The 23,193-nt window shown below is 45.8% G+C and overlaps 1 protein-coding gene across 1 annotated transcript in view; it reads left to right on the top strand.

Annotated features, from left to right (window-relative positions):
- The first annotated feature begins 21,562 nt into the window (after positions 1–21,562).
- Positions 21,563–23,193, top strand: part of MAOB (monoamine oxidase B) — a 103,204-nt gene continuing 101,573 nt past the window's right edge. The window contains exon 1 of the mRNA XM_039251925.1: positions 21,563–21,670. Within this exon, the coding sequence (XP_039107856.1) occupies positions 21,625–21,670 (46 nt within the window). The 5' untranslated portion in view covers positions 21,563–21,624. The remainder of the gene's footprint in view (positions 21,671–23,193) is intronic.

A 23,193-nucleotide genomic window follows, 5' to 3' on the forward strand; every position in this document is an offset into this window, starting at 1 on the left:
ATTATTTCCTTCCTTCTGCTGGCTTTAGGCTTCATTGGTTGTCCTTTTTCTACTCCTTTAGGTGTTAGGGTTTATCTGAGATTTTTCTTGCTTCTTGAGGTAGGCCTGCATTATTATATACTTCCCACTTGGAACACAATTTGGTGCATCTCAAAGGTCTTGGACCACAGAGTTTTCATTTTCATTTGTTTCCATGTATGTTTTTATTTCTTCTTGACTTCATTGTTTAGTAACGTGTAGTTCAATCTCCACTTATTTGTGGTCTTTCCAGACTTTTTCCTGTGGTTAACTTCTAGTTTCATAGTGTTGAGGTCAAAAAACTTGCCTAGTAAGAAATCAATCTTTTTGTATTTGTTGAGGCCTGTTTTGTGACCTAATATGTGATCTATTCTGGGAAATGTTCCATGTGCACTTGAAAAGAATGTAAATTCTGCTGTTTTAAGATGGCATGTTCTCAATATATCTCTTAGGTCCATCTGGTCCATTGTGTCATTCAAAGGCATTGTTTCCTTGTTGATTTTCTCTTTAGATGATCAGTCCATTGATGTAAGTGTAGTGTTGAAGTTCCCTACTATTATTATTTTATTATCAATGAGTTCCTTTGTGTTTGTTATTGTTTTATACATTTGGGTGCTTCCACGTTGGTGTGTTCCAATTTTGTCTAAGTCTCTGCCTTGTCCTCTGTAGTAGAAAAACCAGTTATGTCTCCTGCTCCTGAGTAATGGCTTTAAGAAGAAGACATCACATACAGGTGTACAGGGCCTGGTGCTTCAGGGAACGTTTCCAGTGTGTTCTGTGTAGGCCCTACTGTTGTGTTCTGGCTGCTGTATCCTTCAGGCCAGTTGCCTGAAGAAGCTATCCTTACGTGCTGTGGGCACTGTTTAGTCAATGGCTTGAATGTGGTGAGTTTTAACCAAAGGTGCTCTGGTCTACTTGTGAAATGATTCCTGTCACCACCTCCACTGTAACTGAGGCCCTGCAAAACTCTGGCTGGAAGATGTGGTGTGTGTGTGGGGGGGGAGGTTCTGCTGATTTTCTGGAGGAAGGGCCCACTGCACTGGGACTGAGGCAAACGAGACTGAGAAGGGCAGTTCCACTGGAGCACAGGTGTGTGGAGCACACACCTAAGTTGGTGTAAACAACTTAGGCATCCTGTGTCAGCACTGCACTGCTTTCCACAGGTGGCTCTGTGTTTATGCTAAGGGGTGGGAAGAGAAAGTTCCCAGAGAAGTCTTTCCATGAACATTACCTCTCAGGGACAAGCTCTGAGAAGAGCAGGTAATCTCTCCACTTTGTGCCCCAGACCCTCTTCTAATGGATCTTTCCATTGTATCTGCTCCCAGGTTGTTTGCCTGCCTTGTCTCCCAGAGAGAAGTGCCCTCTGGGATCCCAGTGCCCTCTGGGATCTATCTCAGCCAAGCCTGCTGACCTTTAAAACTCCCGGCCTTAAGCCCTGCTGATGGCAAGAACTCACGGAACTTGGCCCTTCTCATTTTACAAGCTAATGGCTCTGGGGAAACATTCTCCTTGTGCCTTCCCCGGTGTGCCCCTCTGGCTCCCTCACTCTTGCCTGAGACCACGGCTCCCTCCCCTCCATAGTAGCCAAGATGTGTTTCTCTCCTAAACCATATCTCTGCACTTCGTACCTTCTTTGATGTGCCCTCTTCTCTCCCTTTAGCTGTGGAGTTTGTTCTGTCAGCCTTCAGTTCAATTTCTCGGGTACTTAGGATGACTTGATAGTTATCTAGTTGTGCTGACGGGACGAGGCGAGGTTAAGGTCCTCTTATTCTGTGGCCATCTTCCTCAGTCCATCTCAGAAATCCAATCTCTTGACAATCTAGAGTGCCCCAGATCTCATTAGGCTGTTGAAGTTACCATGATCGGTGTGAAATACAAATCCCTTTTCCAGCTTAAAATTATTCAGTGATTTCCCTTCCTTTTTTTGGATATGCTTCAAATTCCTTATCCTTAATATGCAAGATACAACATGATTATGCTCCCGTCTGTCTCTCCACCTTATTTTCTATCACACCCTCAGGTTCTTTTGTGACATTGAGACATCCTGGATGTTATGCTGCACCCATCAAGCTTCTATACCCTTCCAACACAAGGCTGAGTTTTCCAAAAACATTCCTTCGTCTCACAAACTTCTACTTCTACAAAATGAATTTTGGTCTGTAACATCCCCCAGAGAGCCTTCCCAGCTGGGACTTAATTTTCAAGTAATTTTCAAGATAACACTTAAGCTGGGGGCAAGGGGATGGGTTATAAGGGTCCAGAAAAGGACTGGAAACAGGAACTAAAAAGCCATTAAAACCTCTAGGAGTCCTGGGGCGCCTGGGTGGCTCGGTCAGTTAAGGGTCCAACCTTCGGCTCATGGTTTGTGGGTCCAAGCCCTCTGTCTGGCTCTGAGTGCACTGCATGGAGCCTGCTTGGGATTCTTTCTCTCTCCCTCTCTCTCTCTCTCTCTGCCCCTCCCTGACTCATGCTTTCTCTCTCTTTCAAAATAAATAAACTTAAGGAAAAAAACCCCTCTAGGAACCCTGGCATCTTTTCACTTTTCATTGTTTATTTACCCTACTTCCTCTTTGCCAATTCTTCCCGTGTTTTTAGCCACCATGTGAAATATAATCTCTAAGACTCAGTTTCTCCACTGAAAAATGGGTAATGATAGTAGTTAACGCAAGGAAATGCTGCAAAACGTAAAGAAAATGATGCTTGTAAAGGGCTTAGTTTATTCATTGGCCTGCAATAGACACTATTTGTTATCTTATTAGACAAATCAAATGGATCATTCGAAAGCCAAGGTTCTGGATACATTCTAATCAATTCCAAAGACATTATAAGAATTCAATACTGAATTAAGTAAACCACAAAAGTAAAATGAGCTACGTATCTTATCATATACTTTGGCAACAAAATATAAAACTAAATGAATCAATTTTGGAGTCAGAGTGATATTTCCATTTTCAAAAGCAAAGACAAATGGGTTCTGGAACCCAGGGAAGAATGTTCTTGATGAAATTGCTCAGCAAAACTCTCAAACAGATATCAGAGACACAGTTTGGGGCACACAAATGGAAGTCATGGCCACTGTGTTGGAGTGAGATCACCAACAAACAAGCCAAATTTGGTTTATTTGTTAATAGTGGTAATGAAATGGGTAGGGAAGATATTGTGCAGGCCTCGCGAATCTTAAATTCAACAGGGTATTTAACAAGACATTTAATTATGTATTTGTGGAAAACAGTTTTGGATTAGTAGCAATTTGAACAGTTTTACCCAAAGGATAATGAGTTGATATCAACCCAGTGTGCCCAAGAGAGATATCCGGGGCTCCGTACTTAGCCTGCCTTTATTCATTTAACCCCCACAACAACCCTGTAAAGTAGATAATGTTTTGACAATGCGGAATAGAAGAAATAGTAAGAAGTAAGGTAAGAAACGTGTGCAAAAGCCTCACAGCTAGTAAATCCAAAAACCTTACTGGAGAAATCCAGTTCTATCAGACAACACTAAGCGATCTTGGGTGAATTACTCGACTGCCGTGAAAATCAATGTCTTCATCGGTGAAACGGGGTTAATAATGCTTACTACAGGTTTGTTCAGATGATGACGTTGCTTCTATCCATTCCTTTAACAAGTATCAATCATTGCACAAGGTGTTGGGGATACACTATGGGGGGTGGGGTAGGGGTGGAGACAAACATCCAAGGAGGAGGAAGGGAGACATGTAATACCAAGTAAACAAGCAAATAAATATCAATTGCAAATTGTATTAGTACAATGAGGCAAAGTACAGGTGTGGTGTGAAAGAAAACCAGGTGGAAAGTGATTCAAATTATAAAAGTTTAGGAACCAGGCTTTAGTCGGCAAAGTGTCATAGGAGAGAGATTTTAAGCTGAACCTTTAAGAATGGGGAGGATTTAGATTGCTACGAGAGCAGAGGCAGGTATTCTTAGGCAAGAGGGAGAGGTTCAGGGTGCCCGGGTGTGTCTCAGTCAATCAGTTGAGCATCTGACTCTCGGTTTCCACTCAGATCACGATCTCAGTTTATGGTTTCCAGTCCCGCATCAGGCTCTGTGCTGACAGCGCAGATCCTGCTTGGGATTCTCTCTCTCCCTCTCTGTCTGCCCCTCCCCTGCTTGGGCTTTGTCTCTCTCTCTCTTAAAATAAATAAATAAACATGAAAAAAAATTTTTAAGAGGGAGAGGTTCAGACAAAACAAGATGAGTTTAATATTTATTCTGTTCCCCACTATTATAGCTTATAAGTAGATATTCGTGTTTACCCTCTTTAAGTTAAAACATAAACATCGTGTTCCTTTAAAGACTATTAAATGAGCCTATAAGGAAATGCCTCTAAGACGATAAGCTTGGGTTATTTCAGGGCGATTAGAGGTTTTGAGGATTAAAAATGAGGACAATACATAGAACAGAGCTGAGAGGGAGATTAAGTAAAATGGATATTGAAAATTGAGTGAGAATTGGACACAAAAGAACCCTAAACTTAACTTCTTTGAAATGTAATACACTTTGCCCTCGGTAAGATTTCTGGCCTGCATGCTTATGGTTTTACATTCGTAATAAAATACATCTAAGGCAGAGCACAAAGATAGCAAAGAGAATGAGTTTAGGCAAAGTTTGTGGACGAGGAAGCCCTTTAAGGTGTTAAGACACATGACGTATTAATGCCTAGTAGTGGGGCAGAGATGTTGGGTTCTCAGTGCGCTTTCCAGTGATAGCAATTAACCCATGTCATGATTGCAAGAAGACGGCATTATCATGAGTCAGTGATAAAAAGCCATTTTCTGCACCTTTTGTCCCCCCCTTTTGAAAGTGATGCAATCACAAAATGTACAGGGATGCATGAAAATGCACCGACAGAAGTTGGTTTTCGTTGATTCTCAAACTGGGCAGATGCATAGTAAAATGGCATATCCACTCTCTGCTTTCTTATAATGTAGAAGGGACTAAAAACCCAGGTAATCGATCAAAGGAGGGTACTTTGCCTAGAAGAACAAACTGCATTAAAAACTGGCTCTTTGGGGGTGCCTGGGTGTCTCAGTCAGTTAAGCATCTGACTCTCGGCTTCGGCTCGGGTCATGATCTCGCGATTTGTGCTAACGGTTCGAGGCCTGCTTGGGATTCGCTCTCTCCCTGTCTCTCTCTCTGTTCCTCACTCGCTCTCTATCCCTCTCTGTCTCAAAATAAATACAGGAACATTTTTAAAAATCTGTTTTTATTTTTCTCTGAGAATGAGGTGCGTTAATGAGTCCACTTAATGATGTTTGAAATGTACAAAGCACGGGTTGACAAAAGTAAAGCTTAGTTTTCCTTTTCATTGAAAAAAGAACCAAAGGGAAGACTTCAGCACAGATAAGATGGAAGGAAAGAAGGAACTTTTGACAATAAAGATCTTCCAATAAACACCCGACTGGATTACTCAATGACCTTGGAAATCTATTAAATGAGTGCTAGGCTAGGGATCAGAAGACCTTTAAGCTTAGTTACTAACAAGTTCCATGACCTTGGGCACGTTACTTGGCTTCTCTGGGTCCTAATTTCTTCCAAATTTCTTTAAAATGACAACTTTGGACAAACAAAGGACACTTTGGATTCTTCGATTTTCCTCTTGCTGTGGTGCTGCCCATCTGAAGCCAAGGAAATGGGCTAGATTTCCCAGCAAGTTTGTTCTCCTGGGCAAAGTACCCTCCTTTGATTGATTATCTGGGTTTTTAGCCCCTTCTACATTTAGAAGAAAGCAAAGAATAGATATGCCATCTTACTATGCATCTGCCCAGTTTGAGAATCAACAGTACTCAGAGGCAGAAAAATGCAAAATATCTTCTTTCTAACCTTTTTTTTTTTTTTTAATCAAACATAGGTTTACACTGAAAGGTCAAACTTCCACGATGTTTGGACTTTGATGCTTTGCAAAGAGTACTATCCGCTTTCTTGGAACACTTTACAACTGCCCTTTACTTTCATTCAGTACCGGAGATGAAGTGTGGGCTCCGCTCTCAGAGTCTTGCCATTTCTTTTATTGCCTGAGAAACAGAGGGTAATGGCAATTTTTTCTTCTTTTTGTTTTTTAAGTTTATTTATTTTTGAGAGAGAGAGAGAGAGAAAGCAGGAACAGGGGAGGGGCAGAGAGAGAGGGGAACAGAGGATCTGATGCAGGGCTTGAACTCCCAAACTGCAAGATCATGCATGACCTGAGCCGAAGTTGGACGCTTAATCAACTGAGCCACCCAGGCGACCGACAATCTTTTCTTTTAAGCCTCTTTGGGCTGGTACTTTTGGGGTGTTTACTTGTAAGGCTAGAGAGCTACTCCTACGGATGTTAATTAATGTCAACCAACATTTCTCGCACTGGTTTCGTGCTGGGAATACACAATTCCATCAAGCCCCCGGATAATGGAAGACAACACCGCCTCTAAAGAGAACTTCACAAAAATGATGGAGACATGCACGTAGGCCCACAAGGGCCCTGAAGAAGATGTTCGGACCGACCCAGGTTTGCAGGGCAGGCTTCCTGGAGGACAGGACGCTTGAAATGTGTCCCAGAGAATGAGTAAAACAGCACTCCAGTTAGGGTAGCTAGATACGGGACCCACAGTTACATTTGAATTTCACATAATAGACCATTTTTTAAAATGTTTTATTTATTTCTGAGAGAGAGAGACAGCGTGAGCAGGGGAGGGTCAGAGAAAGAGGGAGACACAGAATCCGAAACAGGCTCTAGGCTCTGAGCTGTCAACACAGAGCCCGGCGCGGGGCTGGAACCCACAAACCGTGAGATCATGACCTGAGCCGAAGTCGGACGCTTAACCGACTGAGCCACCCAGGCGCCCTAATAATAAACCATTTTTAGCATATTTTTTGGTATAAACATGTCCCAAATATCGTGTGGGACGCAATTACACTAAAAAAAGTAGTCATTGTTTGTCTGAAATTCGAAGGTAAGTGAGCATCCTCCATTTTGATTTGTTAATTCCCATGCCTCTAGTTTCAGCCTCAGCTCTGTTTGCTCTTCTATGCCCCTGACATACTACAGTACTCATCTCTCCCCAGGATGGGTGCTGGGCAGCCTCACCCCTTCCTTCTATAGCTTTTTCCCATAACGGCCATTACTTACTAGTGCACCCCGCCCACATTAAGTTCATTATTCTCCACTTTTGCCAACACCGCCCCGTAACACCAATTTCTGCCTAAAGACTAATCATACTGTATTGCAATTATTTATGTAGTGTCTACCTTGTGGGTAGAACATAAGCTTCTGGAGGGGTGCCTGGGTGGCTCAGTCGGTTGAGCGTCTGACGCGTGATTTTGGCTCAGGTTGTGATCTCACGGTTTCATGAGTTCCAGCCTCCTCGTAGGGCTGTGTGTGCTGACTTTGCAGAGCCTGCTTGGAAATCTCTGTCTCCCTCTCTCTCTGTCTCCCTGCTCACGCTCTTTCTGTCTCTCTCCCAAAATAAATACATAAACTTATGCATCTGAAAAATGACGCCTTCTTCATCTTGGTATGTTCAAAGCACCTGGAAGCAAATAGATCTCTGTGAACATATGTTGCCTAAATGAATGTATGGATGTAGATAGAAGTGAATGGCCCATGTATCTCTGATTACCCGCACTAATCAGAGACAAATAGAAATGACGTTTTGAACAGGACTAAGACTGTTTATATATATATTTTTTTCTATTTTCCTTTGCAAGTTGAGTATATTGAATGTTTACCACATCACGTGGACACTTTTCTTCCTTTTGACTACCCAGGATCTAAACTCCCTTCTTGCGTTTGGAGAATCTGCCATCAAATTCACACAATGACACGGCAAAGGACAAGGTACTGGCAGCTGTGGCATGGTCCTATGACCCAAACAGAGTTAATGAGTATGGACTTCGAATTCAAAATGCGTTCAGGGCTTTGAGATCAGAATGGATGATCAGGGCAGCCTACGCTTCACTCCGGCAGTGATCGTGATGGCCAATGGTGCCCAATGGTGGCCCTCTGACCAGAGAATTTTCCCTCGGGATGACTGTGATAGTCTTCAATGCTATTTGTCAAGTATTTCCAGTTCTTTCCTTTTTTGGGGTACCTGGTACAATTTCATTTCCTGGCTGCCTTGTGGTTGAGTGCAGCCGTGAGATCTGTTGTGGCTGATGAATTGTCCTGGAGGTAATAAGTGTTAGCTCAGGGCTGAGAATCTAATTGGTCGAGTGAGACTCTCCAGAGTCCTCTTTTCCTTTGGGTAGGGCCACTGGCAAGGTTTGAGGTGGTGGCTGCCTTATCAGTTTGTGGCCCCAAGTGACAATGTTGAGCAGAGGCACTCTGTCAACCCAAGATGGATCTGTGGATAGAACAAGAAATAAACCTTTATTGGTTTAAGCTGCTTAAACGACCTAGCCAGTCTTGTAAGTTGGGTTTCTGTTTATTTATTAGCCTGGTTCTTTAGTAATTCCACTGATTCTGTGAGCCAACCTCTACCTCTTCAACAAGTTTTTTTCTTTCTTAAGATAGAATTGAGGGGCACCTCAGTCACTTGAGCGTCCAACATCGGCTGAGGTCATGATCTCACGGTCTGTGAGTTCGAGCCCCGTGATGGGCTCTGTTTTGACAGCTCAGAGCCTGGAGCCTGCTTCGGATTCTGTGCCTCCCGCTCTTTCTGCCTCTGCCCTGATCGCTCGCTCACTCTCTTTCTCTCTCAAAAATAAATAAACATTAAATGTTAAAAAAAAAAAAAAAAAGAATTGATTTCAGTTGTTTACTACCAAGAATACCAAGTGAGCCATTAGGGATACCCTGACAACTATACCAGAAGCTGTTCATTGCAATGTCCGGGCTTTAATTTGTAAGCACAGAGTCATTTTGGCCTAAGAGCTATTTTCAAATTATTGTGGACAAGAAGTAGAATATCCAGGAGCACCTGAGTGGCTCAGTTGGTTGAGCATCCGACTCTTAATTTGGCTTAAATCATAATCTCCAGGTTCATGAGGTCAAGCCCTAAGTTGAGCTCTGCGATAACAAGAGTAGAGCCTGCTTGGGATTCTCTCACTCCCTCTCTCTTCCTCCCTCCCCTGATTGCATCCTCTCTCTCTCTCTCTCTCTGTCTCTCAAAATAAAAAGTAAACTTAAGAAAAATAATATCCCCTGGGGCACCTGGGTGGTTCATTTGGTTAAGCACCTGACTTTGGCTCAGGTCATGATCTTGAGGTTCATGGGTTCGAGTCCCATGTCAGGCTCTGTCCTGACAGCTCAGAGCCTGGAGCCTGCTTCAGATTCTGTGTCTCCCTCTCTCTCTGCCCCTGCCTTGTTTGCGGCTCTGTCTCTGTCTATCAAAATTGAATAAACACTAAAAATCTTAAAAAATAAAAAAGAATATCCTGGAGGAAAGAACCTTGCTTGAAATCCTTACATGGCTTAGTGCCTTTGCCACCCCTGGGATGTAGCTGCCTCTTCACCTTTTGAAACCCATTCTTCCAAGTTCAGTGTGAAGGTCAAACAAGAAAAACGTCACATGAAAATGTCCTGTAATTTAGCAGAGTCTTGCAAACGTGGCGGCTCATACCTGACCCTGGCCGGGACTGAGCCACTCCAAGTCCTGGAGGATCTAAGGAGTCCCACTGCAGTGATACTTGAGGCTGAATTGCTAAGTAAGGAGCGCCTGGGTGGCTTAGTCGGTTAAGCATCCAACTTTCGCTTAGGTCATGATCTCGCGGTTCGTGGGTTCGAGCCCCGCATCGGGCTCTGTGCTGACTGCCAGCTCAGAGCCTGGAGCCAATTTCAGAGTCTGTATCTCCCTCTCTCTCTGACCCTCCCCTGCTCATGCTGTCTCTCTCTCTCTCCTAGAAATAAATAAAAAATATTTGAAAAAAATATGAATTGCTACGTAATTATGCAAAGAACAGATCACTGCGGCCGTTGCATAAGTGCGAGAGCTTAGGGACCTTGGGAAGGGATGGGCCCTAAGACATCAGCTGTAGTTTCAGCTGGGCTTAGATGCACGGGGTGTTTGAAGCCTTGCCTTTCCACCCAAGCTGTCGCTAGAATGAGACCATAATGGCTAATGGGAAAAGCATCCCACCCAACGAGAACTTCATCGGAAAACTTTTTTCTTATGATGAGGCAACTGCTTCTGGATTCTTCTACTTGACAAAAGCATTGTATCAGACCCTTCAGGTGCATCACCTCATGTCTGCCCAGCGCACCTTTAGCCCCGGCCATTGGAACGGCAACCAGTTCTGCCCAAGTATAAACCCACAGCACCTCACCTCAACGGCACCTTGAACGTCTCACTTTCTGCCCCCGGGTTTCCTGTGATACCACTGTATGGAACACCTCCGGAGCTCTCTCAGCGCTCATAGATGCATAAGCTGCAAGTGTAGGAGAAGTAGCCTGTGGGCATCCCTTGGCCAGTGGAAGACGTGAGTCAGTGGCTAAATGCCCTCTTCTTCTAGTCCACTGGCAGACAATTGTGAGGCTCGTTCTATACAGTTCCCTAGAAAGTTCCAGTGAGATTCAACCCCAGGTGCTCATATTGTGTCTCTCCTTCCTTATTCCCCTTTTCCCAACCCACAATACCATAAGTTCCCTAATTATAACAGTAATAATAAATCGGTTGCCTGGTGTAAGGTTGTTAAATTGTGATTGTACCAAGCAATGGTATTCTAGGGACTATCTACTTTTGTCACCATTTTATAAAGGAAAGGACATGAGGGGCGCCTGGGTGGCTCTTGGGTTAAGTGTCCGGCTCTGGCTCAGGTCACGATCTCACAGCTCATGAGTTCGAGGCCCGCGTTGGGCTCTGTGCTGAGAGCTCAGGGCTGGAGGCTGCTTCGGAATCTGTCTCCCTCTCTCTGCCCCTCCCCTGTTTACGCGCATGCTCTCTGTCTCTGTCTCTCTCTCTCTCTCTCTCTTTCAAAAATAAACACTAAAAAAAGTTAAAAGAAAAAAAAGAAAGGACATGATAACACCCAAAAAAGCAGGAAGGATATTATCTCCCATTAGGCGATGGTCTCCAAATTAGCAGAATTGTAGTTTTCTGAATATTTCGCCACTGTGTTCTTAGTTTCCCCATTTCGGGGAGGGTCGATAATACATGGTGAGCACAGATGTTGTGTGTTACCTCTGGGCTCCCACGTGCCCTCCGCTGCTCCGTTCTCGGACTCTTTGGTCCCTGCGCCCCCTCTTCCTTTGATCTCTGTGTCCCCTTCCCCCATCCCTCTCTCGGTACTGTCACCCAGCTCTGGTCCCCGTGTTACGCGTCATTCTTCAGCTCTGTGATCTCTCAGAAACTCCCAACCCCGGTAGTCATGGCGTCCTTACACTGTCACATGCCCTTACATGCGTGTCTTTACCAAAGAGGTGACTGGGGTTTTAAGCCATGTTGTAAATAACCAAAGGGTAGGGCTAGAGCCTGAGGATTTTGGACTCTGCACCCCTCTGCGCTCCTGACATTGACAGGCTCTGCCCAGGCCCCACCCGGGGGCATGGCCGCTCCTGATAGACATTGTTAACAACTTTGTCATGAGCCCTGGGACTGTTGTCTTCCCCCACACTGATTGGATAACGATTTACTTTACTTGAGAACTATTCGTAGCTTGGTGTTCTGTCTCGGTTTCTCTGGTTAGCCTGTTTTAAATGACTTTTCTACCAATTAGTACTCTCTTTTTCTTTTCTATTCTTTGGCTTTCTAACATTTGCACTTTTAAAAACTCTTCCGTTTGATGATCCCTCAAGTTTATATGATCTTTTATTTATTTTTTAAATCACCTTGATACGTTTTCAGTTTTTTCCTTTTCACTTCTGATGCACTAACAAACAAACCCTTTGATTTCAACATAGATGTTTACCATCCTGTTTAATTTTACATAATAGTTTACTAAGATAAATATCCTCTTTAATTCTAAGTCGTTGACAGTTACCCTTTCCTGTCTGTCATTTCTACCATTCATCATCGTAACCTGCTGTTACGGTTTTTCAGGAAGAAACTGCTATTTTATTTTATCATTTGCTTCACATCCAGATCCCAAGCTGAGCAAAGTTCTCTTTTTCCTTCTTCCTTTCAGGAAGGTGGCTTGTGTCCGATGAGCCTTCTTATTGACTCATTCTTTTTAGTGTTTGGGCTTCATTCAGGGGTCTCAGTTCTGACATCTCATGCAACATGAGTCCAAAGCACTGCCTGTGATGCCTTTAAAGGCCAATTCCTGGGGTTAGGAAAACCATCAAAGACCCCAGGATAGCTCTAGTTGTGGATAATCACCTGTATTTCCATCTGCCTCCTAAGTTTTGGTCCCTCCTGATTTCTATCACTTTCTTATTAACTTGGCTATACACTGAAAACAATGTTTGTTATGTCTCACTATACTTTCTATTGAGATGACATTCACAAAGCATGGAATGAACCATCTTGGAATGTACAAATCAGTGACCAACTAGCACCTCTGTCTACTTCCAAAACATTTTCATGACCCCAAGAGGGAAACTTTTACCCAATGAGCAGTTAATTCCCCATTTCTCCCTCCCATATAAATTGTATCGTACACTATGGAAGATTTCGTGTCTGGCTTCTTTTATTTGTTTGTTTGCTTAATTTTTTATAGTTTCTTTATTTTTGAGACAGAGAGAGACAGAACATGAGCTGGGGAGGGGCAGAGAGAGAGGGAGACACAGAATTTGAAACAGGCTCCAGGCTCTGAGCTGCCATCACAGAGCCCGATGTGGGGCTCGAACCCACAAACCACGAGGTCATGACCTGAGCTTAAGTCGGACACCTTAACCAACTGAGCCACCCAGGCACCACTAGCTTCTTTTATTTAACATAATGTGATGGTTGTTATGTTTTATGTAGAGTTTTTAGCTATTTTGTATTAGGAGAATTTTGGGACATCTAGTATATATATCATGTTGCTGGAAAGAGAAGTCCTATATCTGATTATTACTTAATGTTATCATGAGTAGGAAATTAAAATTGAAAAGTCCTTTTTTTGAGAGAGTGAGAGAGAGAGAGAGACAGAGAGAGACAGAGCACACAAGTAGGGGAGGGGCAGAGAGAGGATCCCAGGCAGGCTCTGCATTGCCAGCGCAGACCCAGCTGTGGGGCTTGAACCCACAGGCTTGAGCCACCCAGGTGCCCCAAAAATTCCTTTTAACTAATATGTATCTTTCAATGTTTCAAAACTTTCACTCAATGCTTTACATTAAAAAAAAAAAAAAGCAAGGAGAAGAGTTTTTCCTAATATTTGGTCAATAATTCCCTAAAACAGTGAACATTCAAAATACAAATTCATTTTATCCTATTTTGAACCCCATATTAAACTTTACTTAATAAATTATCAGAAAGATGAGGTTTTTTTCCTAAGTTCGCCGTAGGAAAAAGTAATTTTTTGAATCAGGAAAAATACACTGTAAATATATCCCCTTGCTTTTCTTTCCCATAGGGATCGAATCTTTTTTTTCCCCATAAGGGTCAATTCTTAGTGAGTTTCTGAAAGCAGTTGGAAGTAGCAATTCTTTCTCGAAGTAATGAAATAATGTTTCCAGGATAGGCTAGCCAGAGGCAACAAATATGGGAGTGTTGGTAGAGTGGTTTTGAATGTCCCAATTTCCCAAGGGTTCTTCAACTAATAGAACACAGTGTTTATCAACTGGGGACAGTCGCCTCTTGGGACACTTCAGATTTTCAAGGGTCTCTTTCCTTTTGTTTTATCACTGGCAATTTTGCTTCCGCCCCAAATTGTAGATGTAAAAGCATTTATTAAAGGTAATCATCTCTGTGATTAGCCACTAATGACTTGCCTTTTATTGGCAGGTGCATCCATCCATGAGCGAACCTGACCAAGGGCCCAGGATCACTGAAGTCAGGACCTTTGAAGTGAACGGATATAGTTCATCACTTGCCTTTTCATAATCTCATGCTCATGCCTGGCAGCAAATTTTATTCATCTTAGAGACGAGCCTCTCCAATGCATAGGCTTTATTTGTGCAAATTGTCCCTTTTTTTTTTTTGTCTCAATTGGACAGGAAAAGAATTACATTAGAGGCTTCTTACACCTCCAATTCAACTGAGAGAGTATGCTTTCATCTAGACTAATGATTCTCAACAGGGGGGTAATGTTTCTCTACCAGGGGATACTTGACCATGTCTGGAGACATTTTTGTTTGGCCCAAAAAAATGGGGTGGGTGCTACTGGTATCCAGTGTATAGAAGGCTGGTGTAATAGCAGGATGGTGAGATGATAGAGACGGAGATAAAGACAGAGGCAGAGAGATATGTGATGGGGAATTGACTCACGCACCCGTGGAGGCTGAGAGGTTCCACGATCTGCAATCTGCATGCTGGAGACCCAGGAAAGTCGGTGGTGTAATTCAGTCCAACTCCGAAAGTCTGAGAACCAGAGGAGCCGATGGCGTCTGAGATTCTAGTCTGAGGGCCAGAGGAGGTGAGGGGAGATGTCCCAAGTCAAGCAGGAGGGCAGGAAGCAAGAGGAGTGAATTCTTCTCTTCTCCATCTTTTGTTCTATGTTAGCCCCGCCCCCCCCGCCCCCAAGTGATTGGGTGATGTCCACCCACAATTGGGGAGGGTAGCCTGCTTTAGTAAATCCACCGATTCAAATGCGAATCTCGTCTGGAAAGACTCTCACAGATAGGCTCAGAGGCGCTTAATCTGGGCATTCTATGGCCAGTCAGGTTGACACACAAAATTGACCATCACACCAGGAAGACCGCTCAGCATCTTACAATGCACAAAACAGTCCCCATAAACAAACAGGCTTTTCTGTCCCAATCGTCAACTGTGCAGAACCTGAGAAACTCTCATCTAGCCTGAAGTAATTCTAGGGTTCGAGTCTTCTTCCTTCTCAGGCTCGGATGATTTACAATGACTTTTTAAAGTGCATTCAAAGTCCACCAGACCAGAGAATATGCTCTTGACAGTAACACTTTCGTACCAAAATGTTAAAAATCTAAGGGTTAGTCTCTCAACTTTTCATTTTTCTAGCTCAAGAGACCTCACACTTATATATTAGTTGAACATTTCTCTAAATACAGTCCTTGGGTCACTAAATGTCACCACCACCATGCTAAGGGCCGAAGGCATAGGAAAATCGTCCTTCCCAAAGATGGAGTCCCTTGAGTAGCCCATTGCTGGAGGAATTCTAACTTCTGTTAACCCCGCCCTTTTCTTGAACTCCACAACTTAATACTTGCACATAGATTACGGTGTTGTTCTCAAATTGATCTCCTTGCTTGATCTCCTTGCGTGGATTTCTCCTCCTGAACCAGAACATAGTATCTCTCCCGGCTAGGATTGCCGGAGAAAGTAGGGGACGACCAGTTAAATTTGAATTTCAGATAAACAATGAATGATTTTTTTTTTTTTGGTATGGGTTTGTTGCAAATGTTGCACAGGACACATTTATATGAAAAAAGACTTATTCATTGGCATTCAAATGCTAATTGGGTATCCTGTATTTTATTTGCCACATCTGATGGCCCTGTTTCATACAAGGGTTCTCTAATATTTTCCCTACATCTCCAAGGACATATATGAGAGAGGCCTGAACACACAGCTGGTCCTCAAATAAGCACTCGTAGAAGCAGCTGTCTCCTTACTTTGAGGTAGGCAGAAAGTTACAATATTCTTCCTCCTAAGGTGGGGACAGTGAGTGAGTTCTTCTAGCTCATACCCTTGGCATCGTTAAATCAGTGTGATCTGAAGCTGGGGCAGGCTTCCAGGAAATAGTGGGGGTTAGGATATAACTTCTAAAATACCAGATCAGGACAGGAGAAAATCCAGGACCTGGGGAAATTTTTTCCCTCCCAGGGAGGACAGGATGGGTGACTTTGTCTTTTAGTCCTGGACGTTCACATGGGGCATTGGTATATTGATAGTGCCAGGAAATAACTTATTTCCGGTCTCAATGACAAGGATAGCTAACCATGCAAATTTAACCTTCAGTAGTATTGCCTCTTGAACTAGCATTTTGCTATCAGTGAGCATTATTAGGTTTCTACAGTAGACGTTGTGAGTGAATACACTTCAAGCTGCTCCTTACTTGCATTGATCAAGTAACCTGACTTAAATGCCCAGAAAGCATAAACAGTCATTGCTAAATGGCATTCATTTATTCTGATCCTAGTGGGTCAGAGTTTCTGTTTGCAACACCAACGGCAAGTATTGCCTCTCTGGAGCCTGAAAAGGCCCTGCTATCTGGAATTGTCACTAAATGTTACCTGCACGGTAAAATATTATACAGACAGGAACTATAGTCACATAAAATATGATGACAGCTTCAGAACACGTGAGCTTTGTCATGGGCTTTTTCCCCCCATAACCAGGAGTCCTGAGTTCTAATCTCGGCGGTAAAAAAATGGCTGTTGGGGCGCCTGGGTGGCTCACTCGGTTGGGCGTCCGACTTCAGCTTAGGTCATGATCTCGCGGTTCATGAGTTCGAGGCCCACTCGGGCTTTCTGCTGTCAGCAGAGCCCGCTTCGAATCCTCTGTCCCGCTCTCGGTCTGCCCCTCCCTTGCTTGCATTCTCTCAAAAATAAACATTTTTTTTAAAAATATTTTTATTTATTTCTAGGAGAGAGAGAGAGACAGTGTGAGCAGGGGAGGGTCAGAGAGAGAGGGAGTCACAGACTGAAACAGGCTCCAGGCTCCGAGCTGGCAGTCAGCACAGAGCCCGACGCGGGGCCCGAACCCACGAACCGCGAGATCATGACCTAAGCGAAAGTCGGATGCTTAACCGACTAAGCCACCCAGGCGCCCCAAAAATAAACATTTTTTTAAAAATATGTGCAGTTGGTTTTAGAAGGCAGGCGTTTTCTATGCATGCATAATATATATTTGAATTATTATATCCAATATTATTTTATTTCAGAGATCTGCTCAGGTTTTCTACGTTTTAGAGTACATTTCAGGTTTTTGCAGCATATTGCCTACTTTTTACTTCACTTCTTTTTGAAAAAATTTTTTAACCTTTATTTATTTTTGAGAAAGAGACAGAGTGTGAGCAGGGCAGGAGCAGAGAGAGAGAGAGACATACACACAGAATCCGAAGCAGGGTCCAGGCTCTGAGCCATCAGCACAGACCCTGACTCAGGGCTCAAACTCATGAACCATGAGATCATGACCTGAGCTGAAGTCGGACGCTCAAATGACTGAGCCACCCAGGCGCCCCTACTTCACTTCTTGTTATAACTGTTCCTAGTTGAAACCTTTAATGAATCCCAACATCCATAGTGAAGATCAAATTTTGTTCTTTTTTTTAATGTTTATTTACTTTTTTGAGAGAGAGAGAGAGTACAAATGGAGGAGGGCAGAGAGAGGGAGACACAGAATTCAAAGCAGGCTCCAGGCACTGAGGTGTCAGCATGGAGTCTGACGCAAGGCTCAAACCCATAAACTGTGAGATCATGACCTGAGCTGAAGTCGTATGCTTAACTGACTGAGCCACCCAGGCACCCCAGAACAAATTTTGTTCTTAAACACCTTCATTTCATTATGTCCCTAAACTGGATATCTATTGCTCAAAAGACTTCAAGTCAACTCAAGCCCCAGCTATTAATTAGCATCATTTTGTAATGTGTAACCATCCTCACTGGGAATGTGTCTTGAGTGGTGGCCATTTGTAAGGGGGTCCCTCTTCTCATCTGATTTCTAGAGTCGCTAGGCTCTTGATTGCAATCATCGTCTGGAGGGTACGCAACACAAATATTTACTTATAAGAGAACATGGAGAGATGATTTCACTCAGGACTACATAAAGATAACCAAAGGATCGATTCTGCGATGGTGATCTCACACTATGAAATTAGAATCATCCGATAAGAATAACTCATTAAGAGTTAATACTGTTCAACAACCCATAATTAGCATCCAGTGGGGCTGTAGTCATCATTTCTAATTTCCTCCTCCCAAAAGAATTTGTGGAAACCTTCACGCCGGCCATCTTGGGCAATGTCTGTTCTGATGGTCTCTTCGTCCTGAGCTGAACCCTTTGCAGTTTGCGCTCCCTCTGTGTGTCCCATACAGTCCGTGTCACACCATCTGTTCTGCTATGTCAACCCTTATAATAAATCGACCAGGAACCCTTGTTGTGATTTGTAGAGAGAGTCTCTTAGTCGTGGCATTAGTCACTGTAAAAAAAAAAAAAAAAATCACTTTGGGTACAGTTGGTTTAGCACTTATGTTGCAAATAATGTCTGGTTTTTGTCAACATGCCATGCCATGTGTCTATAGGTGTGACCTCCAGCTTCCTGAAGTCTTGGAGTTTCGTGTCTCTGCCTGACTCCCTATGTCGGGCTCCCTTGGTCCCTGCCCTGCCTTTTCTCTGGAAATCAGGCCATAGGGGAAAGACGCCCACCCCGGACCTTTGGGCAGGAAGATATATTTCTCTTCCATCTCAACCTTGTGTCTATAAGCCAGCTCGGCACATCCCCATGGCTGTTGGCCCGTTAAGGCAAGTCATGAACACTCACCTATTGTCCGGCTTGTTCCTTCTAACTCTACTGAAGCCAGTTCCTGACCCGCACTCTGGCTCTGAGACACATCTGAAATCAGCTTCTGTCCTTTGAGCTGAATCTCTAGCTTCTAGCCCAATGTCCAGGGAAGGGCTTTGACTTCCATTGAAGCTGGGTGCTCCCTAACTCTTGGGCTGTTTGAGGATGTGATTCCCCTCTAAACAAGCCCTTGAGGCCAAATGCAAGGTCTTGGCCCATTGAAAGGTCACGTATTGCCTCCTCGTTGTCCCCAATGAGGGGATCTGGACACTCAGAAGAGGATCCAAGCTGATGATGGATACCTTGCTGGGCAGAACCAAAGATCCTATAACAATTGTTAAACTGCAATGGCTGGCCCTTTCATCATTCAATCATTCAATGTATGTTTTTCAGAAGGTTAACAAAGAAGTTGGGGGGAAAAAAACCCAGTGGCTCTAAACCTCATTTTAAAACAAATTTTCCAGCCTCTGTCAAACCTCCAGCGTTCAAAACCAGCGAAATGTACAACGTAGATAATATCTGGCGAACTCTGTTCTGCACAGCCTGTCTCTTTATTGAAACCTCCCGTGGAACCCTAAGAGACTTGCTGAAATATCCGTTAATGAAAAGCTGGACAGCAAGAAAGAAGTAATAAGGACATTTTATTGCCTTGGCAGTCTTCTAATAAAAAATAAATGAAAGGAAAGTAAGTTTCTTTTAATTGACAAAGCACGGATATCATGGAGTTGGACAGGCAGAGAAACACTGCATGGAGCACACGCCATTCCTGGGAGCTTCTTAGGTAGAAATGTTGAACAGGGCGCCACGACACCATGAATTAGGTTTACCATGATCGTCCATTTTCATGTTCGTTTTTTGGAGGCTTAGCACTGTTTCTTATTTATAAGGGCATATTCCCAGTGATGAGCACATGACACGGAGTTGGTGCTCAATAAATCATTCTCGGGCGGATGGATGAAAGAGAACGCATGATCCCTTTCTTCAGGAATTTGTTACCTACGTGGGAAGAGAAGACACAAACACACCCAAGGTTAGACTGTGCTTCCTATTGTTTCATTGGTTGTTAATTTTTCACCATTCCTTTCTTATTATGCACTATTTGTTTTTTCGGTACGTGTAATAAGCCTTAAAGGTGGTCAAAGATGTTCTTTGTTCACTGGGCTGTGTCCAGTCTTCCCAATGCTCCAGCCTCATCCTCTGCCTGGATGGGAAGGAAGGGAGGGAGGAAGGAAGGAAGAAGGCTCCTGAGTTCTCCTCAACCCAGTCTTGACCTCACGGAGCACAAGCTTCGCTGACTACCTTTGCCTGAGGAAAATGCTGCTTGCCTGTGAGTTTTCTCCACGGACGCCAAGGCGCCTCTTCTGGACTCGATGCCAGATGGACATGAGAAAGGCTAAGTCAATCAGCCTGCCTTGAACCCAAAGCTTCAGACGCCCGGGCCTCCGGCTAAGTCTGTGTGTTTGGAGCCATGCCGAAGAGATCCCAGGCATGGCAGACCCTGCAAGTATCTTCTCCACCCATCTCACCCCCCTCCACTGGACATGGGATTCACTTGCAGGATAGATCAGGGGCCAGAGTGTCCACAGCTAAGAAGCCCAAAGCTTCTGGGCCCTGTGGATGGAGGCAGACAAGTGAGGCTCGGCAAGGAGGAGGCCAGCCTGGGCTATCTTCAGGGAAGAGCAGTGGGGACCTGGGTTCAGGCCCAGGGGCTGTTTTATTATTTTATTTCATTTTATTTTCTTTTACTTTATTTTATTTTATTCTATCCTATTGTATTCGATTTTATTTTATTCTGTTCTGTTCTATTTTACTTTTTTATTTTATTTTTAATATTTTTTATTTATTTCTAGGAGAGAGAGAGAGAGAGAGAGAGAGAGAGAGAGACAGCGTGAGCAGGAGAGGGTCAGAGAGAGAAGGAGTCACAGACTCTGAAACAGGCTCCAGGCTCCGAGCTGGCAGTCAGCACAGAGCCCGACGCGGGGCTCGAACCCACGAACCGCGAGATCATGACCTAAGCGAAAGGCAGACGCTTAGCCGACTAAGCCACCCAGGCGCCCCTATTTTATTTTATTTTATTGCATTTTATGTTCGGGATAGCACAAGTGGCGGAAGGGCAGCGAGAGTGAGACAGAGGATCTGAAGCGGGCTCTGCGCTGGCTGACAGCGGATGAGGGGGAGGTTCGTTTCAAACAATTCGGCAGGCCTGGAGCCTGCCCCCCACCAAACCCACAGCGCCCCCACCCTGAACAGAAGGGCTTGACACAATCATTTCTTCAAAAGCCACCCTACATTGCTTCCTCCGACTTTTGGAAATCTGGCTTTCCAAATACTCCAAAGAAACACACCTCTTGGGCCACCTCAGCTTACACCTGTAATATTGTTGAATCTCCCCTGTTTGGCAAAGCCAAGGTCCCTAGACTTATATCCCAGGGCCACAAATAACTCTGCTTCTGTCTTCTGGACATAAGGGCCGAGGGAGTAGGGGGGGGGGAGGGGGTATTTGGAAGGAGGATGAGAGGGGCTGAGAACCCCTCCCAAGTATACACCAAGACAATAGCAATACCAGGTGATGGAGCAAAGTGGGTCTCGGAGCCTTCCCGGCCTTTTTACCTACTTCACCTCGCTTTCCTCATCTGTAAAATGGGTTGCTAGAAGGCTTAACTGGAATCACGCGTGCAAAGCGCTTGATGCGGTGCGCGGGGCCTGGAAAACGCTCAACGAACGTTCGGGGTTATTTGCATTGCTCCATTTGGGGGAGTGATCGCAGGGGGCTGGAGGCAGACATCCCAACGGGCCGCCCTCCCGGCCCCCCAAGCTCAAGAACGCGCTATGGACGCTGATGCGGAGCTGAAGGTCGCGCAGAAGGCCCAGGCGTGGTGGCTCCCCGCGGCGGCCCCCAGTGCGGGCCCCAGGTGATCTCCCCGCCCCCGCGCCCGCCCTCCCCAGGTCTGGGCGGCGGAGCCGCTGGCGGGGGGCGGGGCTCCGCGGCGGGGCCCGAGGCGGGCGATATAGCGGCGGGGCGGCGGCGCCAGTGCGCGGGGGCTGCGCGGCGGGCGGGGGCCGAGACCCAGACAGCGGAGCGGCGGGCAGCGGGGCGGCCCGGAGCGGGGCGAGCACCATGAGCCACAAATGCGACGTGATCGTGGTGGGGGGCGGCATCTCAGGTCAGTGGCGGCTGCGGCCCTCCTTCGTCCTCCCGCGTCCCGACAGGTGGCCGCCCGGGGGAGGCGCGCGGGCGGCCGGGGGCCGTGGGGGCGAGGGCGACCCCGGGGACCTCGACACTGGTCGTGCACCGGCGGGGCTTCGGCGCGGGGGAGGATTTGGTGCGCTCCCGGACAGCCGCGGGGGCCGAAAGTCTGTGCGAGGGCCGGGGCCGGGCTTTGAACTTCTCCCTCCGAACGCTGCTAGGCCTGCGCTCGCGGGAATTTTCGAGGCGAGGAGAAGGGGGGCTGGCCAAGCGAGAGGTTTCTGCTGGGGGGTGGCGCAGCGGTCTGTCACTTCTTCCAGGCAACGGTCAGTCGTCTGCTCCGACCTGCGCTGGGCGCCCGGCACCCCAGCTTGAAGCAGGCGCGCACCACGACGCACTGTGATCTCTAGGGCAGACCTTGAACAGTTAGCTGCCAGTTCAGGAAGCAGGGGGTGCACCCTGGGGCGATCGATTGGCAAATACCGGCCTGACTTCTTTGTGGTTCTGGGATTGTCATGTGTCTCTCTCTGGGGCTGCAAGGCCTTTGGAGGAAATAGCCCTTCGCACCCTTACCCGCTTTCAGAACAGGGTGAACACACTGTCCAGCCGGGCTGGGGTGGAAAAACTTGACTCTCTGGCCCAGCCTGTCTTTGGCAGGCTTGGGACTGGAGATGGCCCCCTCAGTGACAGGGAGGCCGTGCGCACAGTGCGGGGCGCAGAGGCAGAAGCCAGAGGGAGGAATGGAGTCAGGGGAGAAACCCACCCTCTAAGGAGGATCAGGCGGATCCCGTGGGTTGGGGTTGGTGAGAATGAGCAGTGTTCCCAGAACAGCCTGACAGCCCTCTGGGGATGCCTTGGCCCGAATCCCGGGGCCTCCTGGTGCCTGAGAAGTAATTGGGACACTTCCCAAATCCATGCATAAATTGCCCAGACCTTGACCCTTGCTCCTGCCTAGCGGGCAGGGCAGAGGCGCCCTGACTGCTGTACCTGGTGAGGAGACCAAGGCCTTGGATGTCGGGGGCTGATCCTGATCTCGTGCAGCCCTTTCCACTCCAGCCCTCCTCACCTTCGGGTCTGGTCTCAGGTTACCACTTCTGTTTGCGTGGCCCTTCTGGGCTCCCTCAGGCCAGGCCCCCGTGTCCCGGGCTGCAGGTACACAGATGCATGCCAAGGGGGCCCGAGGCGAGAGCGATTCGGCTTTTTTTCAGTATTTGTGACATCTTTTCTCCTATGGGAACTTGGACTTCAAAGCCTATCTCCATAAGTGCTTTAGAAAATATTACTCAGTGCTTCTTGATGCTGCTTCGCATAGAATCCCATCTTCACAGAAGCTGAAAGTTCTCTTGCCAGACCCCCGAGGCCTTGTTTTTTGCCCAAAGTCTAATGGGTTCAGATGTTTTCCACTTCCCCCACCCCCTCATTTTTGCCCTTTCTGCTTCATACTCCACACCTTCCTGATCGCTCAAATTATTCACGTTAGACTCATTCAGGAAGGGTAGA

The sequence above is a fragment of the Hyaena hyaena genome, unplaced genomic scaffold, assembly GCF_003009895.1.
Source record: "Hyaena hyaena isolate Hyena2069 unplaced genomic scaffold, ASM300989v1 scaffold_402, whole genome shotgun sequence".
Classification (NCBI taxonomy): Eukaryota; Metazoa; Chordata; class Mammalia; order Carnivora; family Hyaenidae; genus Hyaena; species Hyaena hyaena.